This window comes from Antechinus flavipes, chromosome 1, assembly GCF_016432865.1.
Source record: "Antechinus flavipes isolate AdamAnt ecotype Samford, QLD, Australia chromosome 1, AdamAnt_v2, whole genome shotgun sequence".
Classification (NCBI taxonomy): domain Eukaryota; kingdom Metazoa; phylum Chordata; class Mammalia; order Dasyuromorphia; family Dasyuridae; genus Antechinus; species Antechinus flavipes.
The window spans coordinates 155,853,258-155,872,883 of NC_067398.1; the positions used below are offsets into that span (position 1 = coordinate 155,853,258).

The 19,626-nt window shown below is 35.3% G+C and overlaps 1 protein-coding gene across 1 annotated transcript in view; it reads left to right on the forward strand.

Moving 5' to 3' along the window:
- ARSB (arylsulfatase B) overlaps window positions 1-19,626 on the forward strand; it is a 235,086-nt gene that overhangs the window by 18,951 nt on the left and 196,509 nt on the right. The window contains exons 2-4 of the mRNA XM_051991810.1: window positions 8,553-8,739; window positions 11,503-11,693; window positions 17,675-17,882. Coding sequence (XP_051847770.1) covers window positions 8,553-8,739; window positions 11,503-11,693; window positions 17,675-17,882 — 586 coding nt within the window. The remainder of the gene's footprint in view (window positions 1-8,552; window positions 8,740-11,502; window positions 11,694-17,674; window positions 17,883-19,626) is intronic.

The window sequence follows — 19,626 nt, forward strand, 5'->3', positions numbered from 1 at the left end:
AACTTGGCTATGTCACCTGCTAGTAAGTGTGATGTAGGATTTGAACTCAGGTATTCCTGACTTCAGGCCTGGTTCTGTAATTCACCATCTAGCTACTTTATGAATCACTGATGTCAAAGACTAATTTTTTGTTACAAAAAAAACTTATACACATTTTAATGTGAATCAATCCTCTCTTATTCTATCCTATTTTAAGATGGTTTTTTTTGAGGGGGAGGAGATTTTAAATACTATCGAAATGTTTGTTTAATATCATTGACCCCCAGTTCCTGGGTTTATTTGATTTGGAAAAGACTTGGAAGCACCAGAGGGTTATCTTTTAAGTATTTGAAGAGTTGTCACAGGGAAGAGGAGTTAGAATTGTTTAGCTTAGCACAAGAGGGCGGGATCAGGGGATACCTGCTCAGAGATAAATTGATACTCAATATCAGCAAAACTTTTCTATCGATTAGAGTTGTTTCAAAGTAGATTGGATTGCCTCAGGAAGTGGTAGGTTCCTCCTCAGAGATCTTTCAGGGGAGTCTAAATGGTCATTTAGGGGGCTGATTTTCAATTCAGGCCTCTAAGATTCATCCCAATTTAAATATTCTGTGCTGTATCAGTAGTTCTTTGAGATCTACTATTTTCTGTGGAAAGCAGCTAGATGGCTCAGGCATTAGAGTCAAGGAGTCAGAAACTTACCAACTGTGTGACTCTGGGTAAATTTAAGTATTTGCCTTAATCCACTTAAGAAGGAAATGGCAAACCCTCCCAGGATATTTGCCAAGAAAACCCCACGGACAGTACTGGTATGCTATGGTCCTTGGGATCACAAAGAATTAGACATGACTGAATAATAACAATAATTTCTCTGATTTATTGTTCCCATTCAGATTACTTAGGAACTTCAGTATCTAATACCCATCATGACTGCCGGTAAAAGTACTTAGTGCCACAAGGCAGAAAACATGACTGGATTTCTTTAGGGCTTGGAACTAAAGCCCTATTTGTTACAGCCCTAATGTATGGAAAATAGCACTCACCAGTGAGAAAACTTTTCCCCAGGGATAAGTACATGGTCACTTACAGACCATGATGAGTATATATTTATCTTTACATCCGTCTCATGTAACTTCCTTTTAAGGCTGTGTGACATTTACCCTAACACTTTGCTTTTGCTTCTCAGATCATTGAAGTTCCATCTAACATCCTCATGGAACACTCAGTATGCACCAAGTCTGTCTTAGATTCTCTTTGGGAAACTCCAGAACCAGAATTAGCATGAAGTTGCTGAGCTATGCTCCATGTTGCAACATGGGATGTCAAGGGATACAGTTGCCTTCCCTTGTGTAACACTTGCCACTTGATGAGACTGACTGCCTTGCTTAGACTGAAACTGCCAGTTCTGGGGCCATTATGCTCCTTTCCCATAGTTTACTTGCCATTGTGAACCTGCATCATAGGAGTGCTCAGGATGAATGGGTGGGGACTGGTAGAGGGATAGTAGTTTTGGAAGTACTTCTCCCTTTTGCTTGTAGCAAATGCTTTTTTAGGACACATTCTCTTCCTTTAATTAAATTAAAGAATTATTCATTTTAATGTAATCACATATTCATAGAAAATTATGACAGCCACAAACTCTATCTCATAAAATGAAGAGACTCACAAATTTGTAATCATAGGACCTAGATAAATGCTGGCTCTGATACTTACTGAGTGACCTGAAGTAAATCTTTGAATCTCTTTTGGCTTCAATTTCCATATTCATAAAATGAAGGGATTGGATTAGAGGAACTTTAAAATCTCTTCCTTTTTTTTTTATTGAATAGCTAAATAATTTAAATTTTTTAAAGTACCAAGCACTTATTTTTTAATTGTATTTCTATAATTTTAATGGCTTGAAATCTTTTTTTCCCCCATATGTCTATGTATAGCTTGAATTTCCTCCCCTGAGAGTTGCTTGTTTATATTCATTGACAATTTACCAATTTTGATTTCATAAAGTTAAAAAAAATATATAAACAAAACCAGTGCAGCCAACATTCAAGAAATAACAGTTAAACTGGGAAAAATCTTTGCAGCAAATTTCTCAAAAAAAGATTCTATCTTGGACCTTCTTCTCTTTTCCCTCTATATTACTTCCCTTGGGATTCTCATCAACTCTCATGACTTTAATGACCATTTCTATGCTGATAATTCTTATATCTTCCTATCCTGCCCTAATCTTTCTGCTGATCTCCACTCTTGAATCTCCAAATGACTTTTCAAACCTCTTGAACTGGATGTCCAACAGACGTCTCAAATTCAATATGTCCAAAACAGAACTCCTTATCTTTACCCCTAAACCCTCCCCATCTCTTACCTTTCCAGTTACTATAGAGGGCAACATCATACTCCCAGTCTCTCAGGAGTCTTTCTGGATTCCTCACCATCAATGTATCTCCCTACCTCCATATCTAAGCTGTTGCCAACACCTATAAATTCCCCTCTTGAATCCACCTCCTTATCTCCTTTGTCACTGCCAGTACATTAGTGCCAACTCTCATCACATTATGCCTGGATTGTAACAACAGTCTGATGGTGGGCCAACCTGTCTCAAATCTCCCTCCTGCATTCAGCTATCAGTAATTTTCTTAAAGTTCTGTTCTCATCAAGTTACCCCCCTGCTCTATAAACCCCAGTGGTTCCCTATTGCCTTAAGGATCAAATTCAAAATCCTCTGGTGTTCAAAACCCTTCATAACCGAAACCCTGACACCTTTCTAGTCTTCTTATACCTTATTCCCATCACATATTCTTTGATTCAGTAAACATTAATCTCCTGCCTGTTCCACAAACAAGATGCTTCATCTCTTGGTTCTGGGCATTTTCTCTGGCTGCTCCCATTCCTGAATTGACCTCCCTCCTCATCTCTCTGATTACTGAGTTCCTTTAGGCCCCAAATTAAGTGCCATTTTCTACAGGAAACCTTTCTCACTCCTTGATTTTAGTGCCTCCCCTCTCTTAATTATATTCTCTTTATCTTGCATATAGCTTGTTTGTGCATGTTGGCTTACTTCTTGTCTCTCCTGTTAGACTGTGAGCTCCTGGGGGGTGAGGAATGTTTTTTGCCTCTTTATATCCCCAGCATTTAACACAATGCCAGGAATACAGTAGGTGCTTCATAGATGTTTATTAGCTTACTGATAAATGTCTCTTACTCAATGAATTGATTCAAGTTTTATAGGAACAAGAACCATTCTTACAATAAATTTACTAATTTGTGAAAAGAAGTAATAATTAGAGCTTTCATGTCTATCTCAGAGATTGGGAAGAAAGTATTTTGCAAATGATAAAGAGTTATCTAAATGTGTTGTAACTCTGAAATCCTACTACAGAGAAAGAAACAAGTAGAAAAAATTTCTGATGTGTGGGGTACTTAAAAGGGTTGCTCCATTTTAAAAATGGCAGTAAATATCCTTGAAGTCCTGAGACCTTAGGGATCATGTGATCTCAGCCATTCATTTGAGAGATGAGGAAATTAAAACCCATAGAGGTAAATTGACTTTCCCATTATCACATGGTTAATTGAGACATTTGACTTAGATGTAACATTTCTGGCTTCTGGTCTTAGAACTCTTAATGATCCTAACCCCAAATTAGTGTCCTTTTAAGGCAATTATCTAAGCTGACCATGGTTTTTTTTTTTTTTTTTTTTTTTCCATGGGATAGTTAGATATTTTAGATTGCTTACTGGATTTGGAAACCAGTCTGCAAAATAGAGATAATAATAGCATCTATCTCACAGAATTGTTATGGGGATCAAATGATAACATATGTAAAATGCTCTGCATACTTTCAAATTTATAATAATAATAACAATTATTATTATTATTTCTATCTACTCTCCTGTTAAAATGTAAGCAGATACTGGGCCTTTTACAAAGTGGATGCTCAATAAATATTTGTTCGACAAATAAAAATGGCTGAATGATCAAATATGAAGCAGATACTTATTCCTTACATTTTCATAAAATATCTAAAATAAAGACTCTCATACTACTATTACCAAGAAAGAAATTGAAGTTGACAAGAGAAGTACCAAGTAACTAGCCACCCATTGTGACAGAATGAAACCTGTGACTTTTTGCTCTGTCTCTTGTGCAAATCATCAGAAAACACTTATTAAGGGGAGGCGCATTCTCCTTCAGGTTTCGAGATGATCTGAGTCTCCTTTGATGTAACTCTGTGTTTCTTTTTTTCATTATTTCAACATGCTCAAAATTGTGTTCATCACTGGAGCACTGAGATGTGGAAAAAGAAAATTATATCTGTGTCAAAGAATAATAGGAAATGATGGCAGGCTTATTAGAAGGGATATTTACTTCATTACTCCAAGGATCTGTGATTTCGTTGATGAGGATACTCCCTTCACTGACTCTGATCACACCTTTTATTTCCCGATGAGAATTAATGAAGCCAAAAATTTCATCACCCTGTTTTCTGATGAGTCTTTCTGGATTTCTTTTAGGCTAGCTCTCAGACTACAGATAGACAGTCTATCACTGGGCTGGGCACTTGAGTTGTTAGGTGCTAGTGATATGTGGACAGAAATGAAAACAGCTTGCTCCTCAATAAGATTAGATTCTAACAGTGGACACATAATACAGACATTTACACAAATAAATATAAATACCACATGTAGCTGTATATATTATATACATGTATAATACTGTCAGCAGTGGATAGAGTAATAAACTTGGTAACAGGAAAACGAGCTCAAATTCTAAAATATACTTACTTTCTGTGTGACTTTGGCAAATCATTTAACTGCCTACTTTGAGGTTCAGTTTCCTCATCTGTAAAGGGGAGATAGGCATCTACCTCATGGGGTTGTGAAGATCAAATGAATAATATATGTAAAGTATATATAAAATGCTTTGCAAACTTTAAAGCACTATGTAAATGCTAGTTATATTATTATTATTGTTATTATTACTTGCCCAGAGGTATGTGTCTTACTAAGGTCTGAAGTCAAATTTATATTCAAGTTTTTCTAAACCCAGGACCAGTGCTCTATCTCCAGCATAATTTAGTTGCTGCAATTCCATATTAATAAGAAACTAATAATTATTATTTCAACAGTAACAAATTAATGATTTAATAATAAAATAATAATTTAAAAACATCACCAACAACAATAATAGTTGTTGTTACTAGCTGGACAGTTGAGTTTGTTATTCTTACTTTTAGTTTAAAATGTTTAAGAGGCAGTTGGTAAAAGCAAGAAAGAAATCATATGTATAGAGATAATAATTAAATCCAGTAGAGCTGATGATACAGAAAGAAAAAAGAAGAACCAGGGAATTAGGAAGTGTTTTAAATTTTTATTTATTTCTTAATTTATGGAATAAAACAAACATTTCCATAATGTAGTATAATAAAGAAAAAAGATGATCACATATGAAATTGCAAATGTATCATGTACATCCTGCTATACTTTTAACTACATAATAAAATCAGATACTCCCCCAGGACTAGAGATGGCTACCATTAGACAAAAATGTGTGTATGTACATATATATATACACACATTACATATATATATATATATATCCCTATGCATATGTATGTGTGTGTATATATGTAAAATCATTCTATACAAAGTTTGATTTATTGGTTCTTTCTTTTGGATGCAGATAACATTTTCCTTCATATGTCCTTTGTAGTTAATTTGATATTTATAGTCAAAATGGCTAACTCACTCAGAGTTGTTCTTAAAACAATATAGTTGTTACTGTACAATATTGTCTTGATCCTCATTTCACTTTTCATTATTTCATGCAAGACTATGTTTTTCTAAGATCATCAAGCTCATCATTTCTTATAGCACATGGTATTCCATATATCACACATATCACAATTTGTTTAGCCATTCCCAAGTGATGGGCATTCCTGCAATTTCCAGTTCTTTGCCACCGCAAAGAAAGTGCCTATAAATATTTTAGAACATATAGGCTCTTTTCCTTTTCCCCTAATCATCTTTGGAAATAGACTAGTAGTGGTATTGTTACGTCAAAGGATATAGCAAGAACTGATTGAAACTGGCAGTTGAGTTGGCTTCAAATGGGATATGGAATGTGAAGCATTAAATTCAAAATATTCTGAAATTTTCTGAATATTGCTAGGTCTTCAAAGACCATAGAAATGATAGGGAGAGCAATAGCTTTTAATTTAAAAAGTATTTCAAATGCTTTCCATACATGATTACCAAGATTTGCATCTCAGGTTATCCTTGCAATTCAGAAGTAGAAAATGAAATCTTCTATTATGGTTCCCCCGGTATGGGGATTGCTTGAAAGAACTGAAGGCATTTAGCCTGAATTAGAAAAGACTCAGGGACAACATGATAGCTATCCTTAGGTATGTGATGGGCAATTGATGGAAGAGGGTTGAAACTAATCCTGTTTAGCTTCTACAGGTAGTATCATGAACAATGAGTAGAGGTGGGAAAGGGGGATGGTTAGTGGATTTATCTTGATTTCAGGAAGTGCATTCTCATAACTAGAGTTGCCCATAAGTAGAAAGAGCTGGCTGAGAAGGCTCTGGATTCCTCCCCATCATAGGTCTACAAATAGATGTTGAATAATAAATAAGTGTTGGATATTTTATAGTGGTGAGTATTTTTAAAGCATAAGTTAAATGACAAATATGGAAATATGTTTTCCATGACTATATATATATAACCCATATCAAATTGTTTGCTTTCTTAACGAGAAGTGCTGGGAGGGAGGAAGAGAATTTAGAACTCAAAATTTTAAAAGTGAACGTTAAAAATTGTTTTTATATGTAATTGGGGAAAAATAAATTACTAAATAAATAATTTTAAAGTGTAAGAAAAAATAAATATAGATTGGATGAGTTGACCTTTGAGGTTTCTTCCTTTTCTAATATTCTCTGATCCCATGCATAAAATGATTTTTATTCTAAAATTTTTTTAAGTTCCTTTTTTTTGTCATTATGAACCTGACACCCCAGAAACATAAACATTTCCATATATTAAAACACAGAAAAGGAGTATTACATATGAGTTGGTGAGTCTCTATTGCATTCAGCTTATTTTTCATTTTTAAAATATACATTACAATTAACTTGGTAATTCTCATATAGTTCTGCTTGTCCCTGTTCATTCTGATTTTTTTCTTTTTTACTTTTAAATTTGTTTTTTCAATGAACAAAAATTGATTTTCTCTTCCTTCTACTTTTCCCTGTCATTGGGAAAAGGAAGGGAAGAGAATAAGCATTTATTAAGTACCTATATACTGTGTGCCAGGTCCTGTGCTGAATGCTTTAAAAATATCATTTCATGAATATAAACTGCTTGCATTTTTGTTTTTCTTCCCGGGTTATTTATACCTTCTGAATCCAATTCTCCCTGTGCAATAAGAGAACTGTTCGGTTCTGCACACATATATTGTATCTAGGATATACTGTAACCTATTTAACATGTAAAGGACTGCTTGCCATCTGGGGGAGGGGGTGGAGGGAGGGAGGGGAAAAATCAGAACAGAAGTGAGTGCAAGGGATAATGTTGTAAAAAATTACCCTGGCACGGGTTCTGTCAATAAAAAGTTATTTAAAAAAATAAAATAAAATATTATTTCATTTGATATGAGGGAAAAAAAGTGTAAAAATATTCATAGTCATCAAGCAAAACAAATGTCCAAAGATGCATGTCCCATTTTGTATCCTGAATCTAACATCTCTCTATTAGGAGATGAGTATCATGTTTCATCATGGGTCTTTTGAAATCGTGGCTGGTCATTGTGTTGATCAATTTTTAAGGTTCAAATTTGTTTATTTTTATTATGGAAATGATTCTTCTAGCTCTGCTCACTTCACTCTACATCAGTTTATACAAATCTTCCAAGCTTTTCTGACCAACCCCTTTCTCACAGTACAAAGCAATTCCATTATATTTCTATAATATAATTTGTTTAGCCATTTCCCAGTTTTCTTGTATTTTAAAAAATATTCCATTAATGCTTTATTGTTCTCTCCTTTGTATTTTTATCATTCCCTGCCCTATAACAACCTCCAACCACCATGACTGTAAGATATCCTTTATAATAAATTTTGGCAAAGGCTGTTTTGTTTTGCTTTTACATCCATATCCACATGCATTTTCTTGCCTGATCAGGCTAATGATCTCCCTTTCAGAAGTCTATTGCTTAAGCCTCTATAAAGATCTAGGATAGGAGTGCAAATCTGGTGTTGTAGTCATGAAACTGGGCAGCCACTCCATATTCTTATATAGCGGGACTAATAGAGTCCTTTCTAATTCTAAATCTATGACCTAAATAGAAATAGTCCTGTAATAGTCAATTTGTATTAAAATATTCAGTCTATTTAAATTTTTAAAAATCGTTTTTATGGTATCTTATTTTAAGAGAGAACAAATCAGGTTCACATTTCCTCCTCTGCAATATTTCCATAAGACTAAATATTCTTGCCATATGGCTATATGAAATCATTATATAATGGTCTTATATAGCTAAGATCTTTAATCCCTGATCTTATGTTTATTCTTTTAAGATCCATACAGGTTTACAGCATCAGATAATCTGGCCCTGTCAACCCAGTTGCTTACCCCTCGATGAAAAGCTGCTGCCTGAACTTCTCCAGGAGGCTGGCTATGTCACCCACATGGTTGGAAAGTGGCATCTGGGCATGTTCCGAAAAGAATGTCTTCCAACACGTAGGGGATTCGATACCTTCTTTGGTAATGGAAATTTTTTATAATTTGTCCCAACTGTAGCTCTCTAATTAAAAAAAAAAACACTCAACTCTAATCAGATGAATTAACTGGAAATATCAATGCTGAGTGAGTCCGTTTTTATTGCAAATCCATAAAGAAATTCCTGCACTGATTCTATCCAAAGATGTATGTCTCATTCTGTATCCTGAGCCCAACATTTCTATGTTAGGAGATGAGTATCATGTTTCATCATGGGTCTTTTAAAATCATAACTGGTCATTGTATGTCAGTGACCTTAAGTCTTTCTGGTGCCCTTCTCCCTGTCTAGATAATTGCTAGCTTTTAAAGTAAATAGATAGATTTTCTTTCCTGGGCAAGGTGGAGAAAGAGGTTCCCAACAGTTTCCTAGGCATGTATATAATGTTTTGGCAAGTAGTATAAACTAATGGGAAGATCTCTGGGTCTGGAAGCAAATGACCTATCCACTTATTGCCTCAATCATCTTGGACAAATGGAGTTTTTTGAGCATCAGTTTCCTCATCTGAGAAATGAAGGGGTTGGTCCAGATCAGGAGTTCTTAATTTAGGATCCATTAAACTTAATAAATATACATTTCCTTAATTGCAGATCAATGAAATTGATTTCCTTTATAATCTTAAGTATTTTTTTTAACTCATTTTAAAACATTGAGGCGTCTATAGGTTTCATTAGACTGACACAAAAAAGTAAAAAAACTGGTCTAGATAATTTTTTAGAGTGTTTTCTAATTCCAAATCTATGACCTAAATAGAAATGGTCTAATAGTCCTGTAATAGTAAATTTGTATTAAAACATTCAGTCTATTTAAATTTTTTATAATCTTTTTTTAGTATCTTATTTTTAGAGAGAACAAATCAGGTTTACATTTCCTCCTCTGCAATGTTTCCATAAAACTAAATATTCTTACCATATGGCTAGCATTATTATTATGTGTTGACTGTTATATTGTTTTTTTTTAAGTCAGAAATTAAATTGTTCAAAAACATTTTTTTGTGTTTCCAAAAAAGGCACAGGTAATAGCATTCTTTTAGGGGCTGATGGCTTTCAGAATATAAATTCATGTTTGTAAATCACTGTAAAGATAAAAAGCTCTGTATGCTCATAATAATAATTATTATTTTATTACTTGAAATCAGTTTGGCGGTTAAGCTATTTGTAAATTAATGGAGCGGCACAAAGAAATGTGTGAACAAATAGCTGTCATTTCTCTGGTGTCCTCTTATTTATTAGATCTTTTCAATATTAATATTTGGCACATATATAACATCTTTGTACCAGACCTCTCAAATGGATAGATTCCCCCAGATGATAAGCCTATTGTCTGTAGTTTACAGGTGGACAAGCTAAAGTGAGTTCCACAAGGTCACATAATAAATCATTGGTACAGCACAGAAATAGAATGAATACTCTTTACCCTCCTAATCCCCACCTCCCCCCAGTTCTCCTAATACTTGATCCACTCCCACCAAAAACAATATGATTTTTATAAGAACTTTATTTCCTCTAATGCAAATCAAGTAGTTTAAAGCAAATACTTCAGGTTTTAGTGCTTTGACATATGAAGGAATGAGTTTATGAGTGTATGTGTATTTTTTAATCACTATATTTTGAGAACTATATACAATTCCTTTTATTTTTTCTTTTAATTTTTAAAAATTTATTTTGTCTTCTGATATTGTTCAGCATGAAAGCCATTGAGTCAGAGAACAAACTATTTATTAATGCAAGGGGCCTTTGATTTGATGAATCATGGAGGATGGGGAGCTGTTTGCCATAGGAACAGAGATGTAGGAACTGGAAAGCCCCTAAAAGGGCATCTAATCCAATCCTTTGTTGTACAAATCAGAGAGCCAAGAGGCAGAGATATTAAAAGATTTGCTCCCATTTGTGGGAGGTTTTTACTGTGTAGAGGATAGGGATTTGGACTTGGGGAGAAGGCTCATGCTGTTACCCTTAGCTTCGGAGAGTTTCCCATGATCCGTCTGTAGATGGCGCCTATAATAAAGAACAAGATTGTCCATTTTAATGTTGGAAGAGGAGACTTTTACAGAATTATTGATAAAGGTTATCCGTTTGCTTTCTCATCTCTGAGTCCCATACATGGGGCAGGCAGGCTATTGATATCTGACTCTCTGGAGGGATTTAAATATATAAAAAGTTTAATTTAGACACAGCTTTTGAGTTGGTTTATAGGTATTCTATACGATGGTCAGGGGGCTTTATTAGGAAAGATTTGTGTCTTTCACCAGCTGGTGTCAGCATCCGACTGGGGATGACTCGGCTGCTCCCAAGAAGCCAGTATCACAAACAATCTGAGGATGACAGGAACAAAACCATTTTGTGTACCCCCTCCTAATAAAGCCAGATGTCCAGTCCACACTGCAGCTGTTTCCTGGGCTTCATTCTAGCCTTACAAGTCCAAGACATCCTTCCCTTTGCTTCGTGTGTGCTCTGAGCTTATTTTAAATGTATTTCACTGATATCAGCCATTTGCCTTATAAAACAGCTGAGCTGCTGTTCTCCAGATCTTTCTGGGGTCACAGGTTAGAATGGCACCACAAATGAAATTTTTATGCTTTGCAGTATCAAGTATAGAGATGTTAAAGAATCTTGCTCTGATTAGCCTTGTCATCTGATTAGCCTTGTCATGGGTAATCAATCGCATTAGGCGATTAAATGCTGAAACATTCGTTTATATAATAAGTCTTATGCTGTGCTGACTGCTTTCATCTTCCATTCTCATTGTAGGGTATCTCTTAGGTAGTGAAGATTACTACTCCCATAAACGCTGTGTACACATTGATGCCCTGAATGTCACCCGGTGTGCTCTTGATTTTAGAGATGGAGAAGATGTTGCAGAAGGATACAACAATACATATTCAACAAATATATTTACAGAAAAGGCTGTAGACCTTATTGCTAAACATCCAGCTCAGAAGGTACATTCCTTCCCTCCCTCCCTCCGTCCTTCCTCCCTCCCTCCCTCCCTCCCTCCCTCTTCCTTCCTTCCTTCCTTCCTTCCTTCCTTCCTTCCTTCCTTCCTTCCTTCCTTCCTTCCTTCCTTCCTTCCTTCCTTCCTTCCTTCCTTCCTTCCTTCCTTCCTTCCTTCCTTCCTTCCTTCCTTCCTTCCTTTCTTATACATAGATATATACACTCTTCTGAGTGTACGTGAAGTTGAGCCTCTTGCGAAATTAAAGTGCATTGAGTTATTGAAATATATAGGTCATTTGAATCATTTTCTTTTAACAATCTACCTTTTAACATCATCTACCTTTTAACAATGCTTTGTTTTGTCTAGAGGAAGATAAATTCTTTTTTTAACCTTTGATCTTGTAGGAAAGTACTCATTGCTTCTTTACAAAAGAAATCCCAGGCTAGGTGGTGCAGTGGATAAAGCACTGAACCTGGAGTCTGGAAGATCTGAATTCAAATGTGGCCTCCAGACATTTATTAGTTATATGACTCTGATAAAGCTAATTAATTTATGTCTATCTTGACTGTTAAAAAAAAGGATAATGATAGCATTTAGCTTCCAAGGTTATTCTGAAGATCAAATAGTATAATAAATTGTTAAATGCTTAGCAGAGTACCTGGCAGACCCTAGAAGCTAAAGAAATACTAGCTATTGTTATTATACCATGGAGTCCCAGGTTTAGAACTGGAAGAGACTTTAGAGATCATCTGATCCAACCTTCTTCATTTTAGAGTTTCAGAAGCTAAGGCCTAGAGAGGTCAGGTGATTTGCCTCAAGTGATTTGCTTCAAATTGCTCTGCACTTGAGACTATCTTAGGAAAAGATCATTTTCCTAAAACACAGACCTGACTCTGTTATTTGTCTGCTCAACCAACTCCTGGGGCTTCTTTTTACCTAAAAGGTAAAATATGAATTCTGTTTAGCTTTTTAAACCCTACATAATCTGGCCCTAAACTATCTTTCCAGCTTTACTGGATATTACTCTCCCTCCACCACCATTTGATCTAGCCAAAATGATCCCCTCTATTCCGTAAACAAAACACTCCATTTCTTATCTTTGTGCCTTTGTTCTGGCCATCCCATGTACCTGGAATGAACTCCCTCCTTTCATCTATTGCAGGGCTTCTTAAACTTTTTCTACCCATGACCCCTTTTCACCAGAGAAATTTTTACAAGACCTCCAGTGTATAGGTATATAAAGCAGTATGCAAATCAAACGTTTATTAATAACAAATCATAAAGAAATTTATTTTAAAACAATTCTTTGGTATACATATAATTTTGCCTTTTATTAAAGACAGAAGCAAATTTCATACTAATAAAATAGATGTGCTTGTTTATTTTTACAAAAAGAATTAAATCTTGGTGGAATATTTGAGGCCTTTAACTGTTGCCAATTTTTTTGCAACTTCCACATTCAGTTACATGACCCCATATGGCATCATGACCCACAGTTTAAAAATTTTGTTCTACCTCATAGAGTCCCTCTCTTCTTTTGTTATTGTGCCTTTGGCTTTCATTTTTAAAGAGGACCAATGGCATCATGGGGTGATACCTTGACTTTTGAATTGGATTTAAGTGAGCTAAACTGTACAAAGCTGTTAAGATCAAGTATCAACTTCTATAACAAGCCTTTCCTGATTTTTCCAACTCTTAATACCTTCCCTCCAAAAGTAGCTTGTATTTAACTACTTTGTATAGATTTCCATTTATTTATATCGTGTTGTATTATTTATGTTTATATTTATGTTGTATTATTTTTACATATACTTGTTTTCCCCATTATAATGTAAATTCATTGTGAGTAGTTGTTTCTTTCATTTTACTTTATTTCTAGCACCTCAGGGGGTATTTGATTCCTTGTGAGTAGTTGTTTCTTTCATTATACTTTATTTCCAGCACCTCAGGTAGTGTTTGGGACATGGGAGGCACTTAATAAATATTTGTCAGTTGATTAATTGGCTGCCTGAGGATATACATGCAATATATATACATATATATATGTATATATATTGCTCATTCAGAATGGCCAGTTTTAACATATGAACATTATATATTATAGGACCTTTAAGAAGAAATCTAGTTTTATTAATTTCATGTGTATAAATGTCTGTCTGTATTTGTACGTATTACATATATGCACAAACACCTGTTTTTGTATAAAACATGTTTAGAAAAGTAATGTAAATACTTGAAAATAGTTTATTCTTCTAAATAGGCTTATAATTTCCCCTGTAATTTTTTTTAACATTATGAATTTGTTATTCTAGACCTTTTTTTTTCCTCCAAAGGTAGTACAAAAGTAAATTTACGTTCATAGGAGAAATACCTTCATCTAACTGAGAAATTAAATTTTCATAGATTCTGAGTTTATCAAAATAAAAATGAATGAGACTGTGTGTAAGCTAACTTTTGGGACATATAATTTATTCAACATATTGACTTTATATTGGTCCTCAAACTACTGCCCGTGGGCCAGATGCGGCAGCTGAGGACGATTATCCCCCTCACCCAGGGCGATGAAGTTTCTTTATTTAAAGGCCCACAAAACAAAGTTGTTTTTTTTTTTTTACTATAGTCTGGCCCTCCAACAGTCTGAGGACAGTGAACTGACCCCCTATTTAAAAAGTTTGAGGACCCCTGTTAATAGACAATGACCAAACAAGTCTTGTAACTATTTTGTTATAAGATCCTCAGCAACACACTGTTGTAATTTTTCATTAGATGAGTTGATGATATGGTAATAGAAATATATACCTATAGATATATGCCAACCTTCTCATTTTGTAGATAAGGAAAATGTGCTCCAAGAATACTTTCCCAAAGTCACATACTCTGTTGATGCCTAATGTCATATATGCATTTGTTCTTCAGACATCTTACACTGGATGTCTCAGTAATATCTTAAACTTAACATGTCCAAAGCAGAATTCATTATCTTTCCCCCTAAACCTCCTCCCTGTACTTTCTCTCTACCTGTAGAGGGTCCCAGTCCCTCATGCTCACCACCTAGGAGTCACCATCCACTCTTATCCTTCCCACCCATTCCATTATCCAAGCCTGTGCTTTTCACCTTTGTATCATCTCTCCAATATACACTCTTCTCTCCTCTGACATTGTGCACTACTCTCTCCTCTGTACCACTCTGGTGCAGACATGGGCTACTGGAGTATAACCCAGTGTCTTCACTTTCTGGCTGTGTAAAGAGACACCAATTGGCTCAGGTTAGAAAGAGAGAAGATCAAAGGTACTATGCCCATTAACAGTGGGATTGGGCCATTGAATGACACTGCACTTCCACCTGGGGAGAAAGGATACTTGAGTCTTTTAAAAAAATTAATCCCCGTCCTCTGACTTCAAATGTGGGAATTTTCTTATTATATTGTCTAGTCCACTCATTAGCTATATGGTCTGAGACAAATCATGTAATTCCTCTGAACTTGTTTATTTTTCTCTAAAATGGGGATGATAATATCTATTGTAACTACATTCATAGTTTATAGTGAGGCTTAAAGAAGATGATGCAAATAAAATATTTTGCAAACTTTAAAAGGCTATATAAATATTTGTTTAAAGCTTACAAAGCACTTTCTTCACAACAGACCTGTGAGATATGTACATTTTTATTATATGTATGTATATTTTTTATTATTGCCAAATTACATATAAAGAATTGGTCTTTTCCAGATTTGAGCACAGAAAAGGAATCGGATATTAAATTAATTGCAACAATGAGACTGCATTGAGTGATCCCTTTATGAGATATAAATTAATCTCTTTGTGTCAAAACATCACTACTTTGGTGAAATTCCCCAGATTACAGACCCTCAAAAAATAAGCCCATATCTCCTCTCTCCCTTGAACTCTTTAATGATCAGTCAACAAGTCAGTCAATCATTAAGCATTTATTAAATACTTATTATGTTCCAAACACTGTGCTAAACTCTAGGGATACAAAGAGAAAAGATAATTCCTCCCCTTAAGGAACTCACAATCTAATAGGGGAGAAAAGAAACAAATATGTACCAACAAGCTATAGGATAAATAGGAAATAATTAACAGAGGGGAGATGCTAGAATTAAGAGGGATTGAGAAAAACTTCCCATAAAAGGTGTCTTGCCTATAAAGTCTTATTCTGGACAAGTTGCTTAATCTTTCACTGTACCAAACAATTCTATAAGAGTAGAAGTTGCTAGGGTGGAAACATTTTCTCTCTCTATTCCCTAGATGAAAGAGAGAGTGATCAGTACAGAGAGACAAAGAAAAGTGACAGGAAGTTCTTGCCTATAAACTGTTATTCTGGACAAGTTGCTTAATCCTTCAATGTACCAAACAATTCTGTAAGAGTAGATTTTTGGGGTGGAAGGATTTTCTTCCTTTATTACCTAGAAAAGAGAGAATGATCAGTACAGAGAGATGAAGAAAGAATGGCAGGAAAAATTCTTGGCTATAAACTGTGTTATTCTGGACAACTTGCTTAATCTTTCAATGCACCAAACAACTTTCTAAGAGCAGAAGTTGCTGGGGTGGAAGGATTTTCTCTCTCTATTTCCTAGAAGAAAGAGAGAGTGATCAGTACAGAGAGAAGAAGAAAGAAGGGCAGGAAGAAGTTCATATGTGTGTGTCCGATAGCATCAGACACAAACCTGACAATGGCATTTGTTAGTTAAGAATCAATGATGGGACAAAAGGAGGTCAGTGAACAGTTAGCCAAAGGAGAGTTATTTAGCCATGACGTAGCCAGGATAGCCAGCAACAATGCATGGCACATGACTATGCTACCTTTGTTTTCTTATTGAAAAGTATCTGTTTGGAAAGCCAGGGTGTGGTGATTCATGGGACTTTCAGGCAGTTACCAAGGGCCACATGGGTTGGACTTCATGTCACCCTAAGTGAACCAAGAATCCACATCATCACAGCCAGGGGTCACCAAGACTTTGTCTTCTCCTCCCTTTCCCCCAAATCCTGGCTTTATTTATTTAGGAAGTGGGGTGCTCTGGTAGATACTGATCTTAATACGGATGGTATTGAATGGAGGAGTTTTATTTGTTTAGACATGACCAATTTATGTGAATTTATGTAAGTACAGAAGAAAAAATATAGGGTAGTGGTACTAATCTAATGGGCACAGCCAGTGGATTGAGTGTCCCGTCTGGAGCAGAAAGACTCATCTTCCTGAGTTCAAATCCAGCTTCTGACAGCTGTAGGATTGTGGACAAGTTATTTAATCCTGTTTGCTTCAATTTTCTCATCTGTTAAATGAGATAGAGAAAAAAATGAAAAACACTCCAATATCTCAGCTAAGAAAACCCCAAATGGAGTAACTTAAGAGTCGAACATTGCTGACTGAATAATCATAATCTGGCGAACTGGGTTCCCAATTCACCTTATAAGTTTCTGACACTAATTTTCTATAATGACTTAAATGTCTGATTTTCTCCAATGGAAGAATAAGGTTCATATATTGAAATCTTTCAGACTTTTAAGTCTTTGCCTAAAGTCCAACAAGCTTTTTTGGAGCACAATGAATATAGTGACAGGTAAAAGTTATGTTAGAAGGTGAGGAGAAAAGAAAATAAAGAAGGCACAACTGATTTAGAATATTATTAAGATTAGTATTAAGTGGAAAGAAAAAAATCAACTTATTAATTTATTTTTTAGCTCTCAGGAATCAAATTTGGTACAGCACCTGATATAAACTATTAAAATTCATATCTTCATTTTCCCACATGATTTTTGTTAGTAGAAAAAGCCAAATCCTAGATTCAAAGATAAATATTTGATTCTGGTGCTTCTAACAATATGGGAAAAAAGCCTGAGTGGAGAGAGGAGAAGATGGAGATGTGGCAATTGTTATTCTAATTAACTGATAAATGTAGGTCTGCTCACTATGTGACATTTCCCACTTGACTGCTCTCTTAACTGATTGGTATAATTCTTTTCCAGCCTCTGTTTCTCTACCTCGCCCTACAGTCTGTCCATGAGCCCCTGCAGGTCCCAGAGGAATATCAGCAGCTATATGACTTTATCCAAGACAAGAAGAGGCGTTCTTATGGAGGAATGGTGACCCTTATGGATGAAGCTGTGGGAAATGTCACAAGAGCTCTGAACAAGTATGGGCTCTGGAACGACACAGTGTTCATCTTCTCCACAGGTAAGTCTGTCCAATATAAAATCATCTTCATCCAAAAGCTAGGATGCAGCGTTCAATAAAGTGAATGAAGACAAAGTGGAACATTTAGTGATTCCTTATTAAAATAGATTTCAACTGCAATGGTAGAGACATGATAGAAAAAGATAGAAAGATGTTCCTTAAGAAGGAAACAGAAATATTTTTTCCCTTTTACTGATACTGAAATATTGAAAAAAAAAGGATAATTCCACCTAACTGTACATGAATTAATATATACATATATATATACATGTATATTTTAATTTTTTAAAGTTTACCAAATGCTTTATATACAACCATCTTATTAGAGCTTTGTAACATCCCTATGAGTTAGGTAGTGCTGTGATTGTTATTCCTATTGTACAGGTAAGGAAAATGAGACTCGCTGTGATTAAGTAATTTTCTCATGGTCAAAAAGAGACTCATTGTGGTTGAGGTCTTCTTGTCTATCCACTGTCATACTACCCCCTCAGTGTAAATAGGCACTGTTCCAATTTAGCTGTGCAATTAATTAGTATATGGTGAGATATATTCTTATTTCTTTTTGTAGTTTTTGTGTTTTGTATGAGTATAGCTTCAATCAACCAAAAAGGAAACATGGTACAAAAACATGGATATATAAATTTCAGAGAAAGAGAAGGGAGGGGGGAAGAGGAAAGGAATAAGATTCTTTTATCTTGACTGGGTCTACTTCTATTACTTATTAAGTGGACCCAATATACATTTTGGGCTGTGATATGAATGATTATCAGATATACATATTTATTGACATTTTAATGAGGTTCTTTGTTTCTGATTAGTCGGGACTTAGCTATAATCTTAAATGAGATAGAGGTTGGAATCTTTGTAATTTGTTGGTCTTAGAAAACCATACAGTTCTAATAAAAGAAGGGTTAAAGTCAAGTTCTATTCTGTAATGGCTTCTTGAATTGCTGAGAGTGGGGAAACCTGCCATCAGTGCAGACTAACAGTCTCTCTATGTCTATGTACAGAAAAGGGTACAAGTCAAGTTAACAGCTATTATCAAGTGCCTACTATGTGCTATGCATTGTGCTGAGCTCTGGAGATACAAAAAAAAGTAAAAAAACAAAAAGTCAACTTCTGCTAGGAGCTCATAATCCAATGGGAGAGAAAGCAGGCAAACAACTATGTAATCTCCCTCCCTCCTTTTCTTTTGTTCACATAGGCTATTATACCTTACCTGCCAGTGCTTTTCTCAAAGATGTAAATTTTGATTGCTGAAACTTTAGAGATATCTTGGGGTTTACAGTTTACTCTGGCTTTTATTGATAGACCAACAATAGGTCCTAGCCCAAACCTCTCTTGATCCCTGGTCATTGTTTGGGCCTAGATTGTTGAGAGTGTAAATAGCAATTGTTTCTATTTTGGCTAGAAACCCGGAGAGTCTTCCTCTTCCAAGTAGAAGAGGTCATTCTTTACCTCATTTCTTACCTAGACTTAAATCACTGGATGTGTGTTACCTCAAACTGGGACCTGGGAAAGAACTTAACTTAAAAAAGCCAAGATGTCCCATTACATCTGGAGCTATTTCCAGTTGTCCTGATCTATATCTGGCCATTGGACCCAAATGGCTCTGGAGGAGAAAGTGAGGTTGGTGACTTTGCACAGCCCTCCCTCATTTCAATACAATTCCCTTGAAAGTCATGAAATCACCTCGATGTCATGGTTCTCTAGAGAAAAGTGCAAACAACAAACAAGATATATC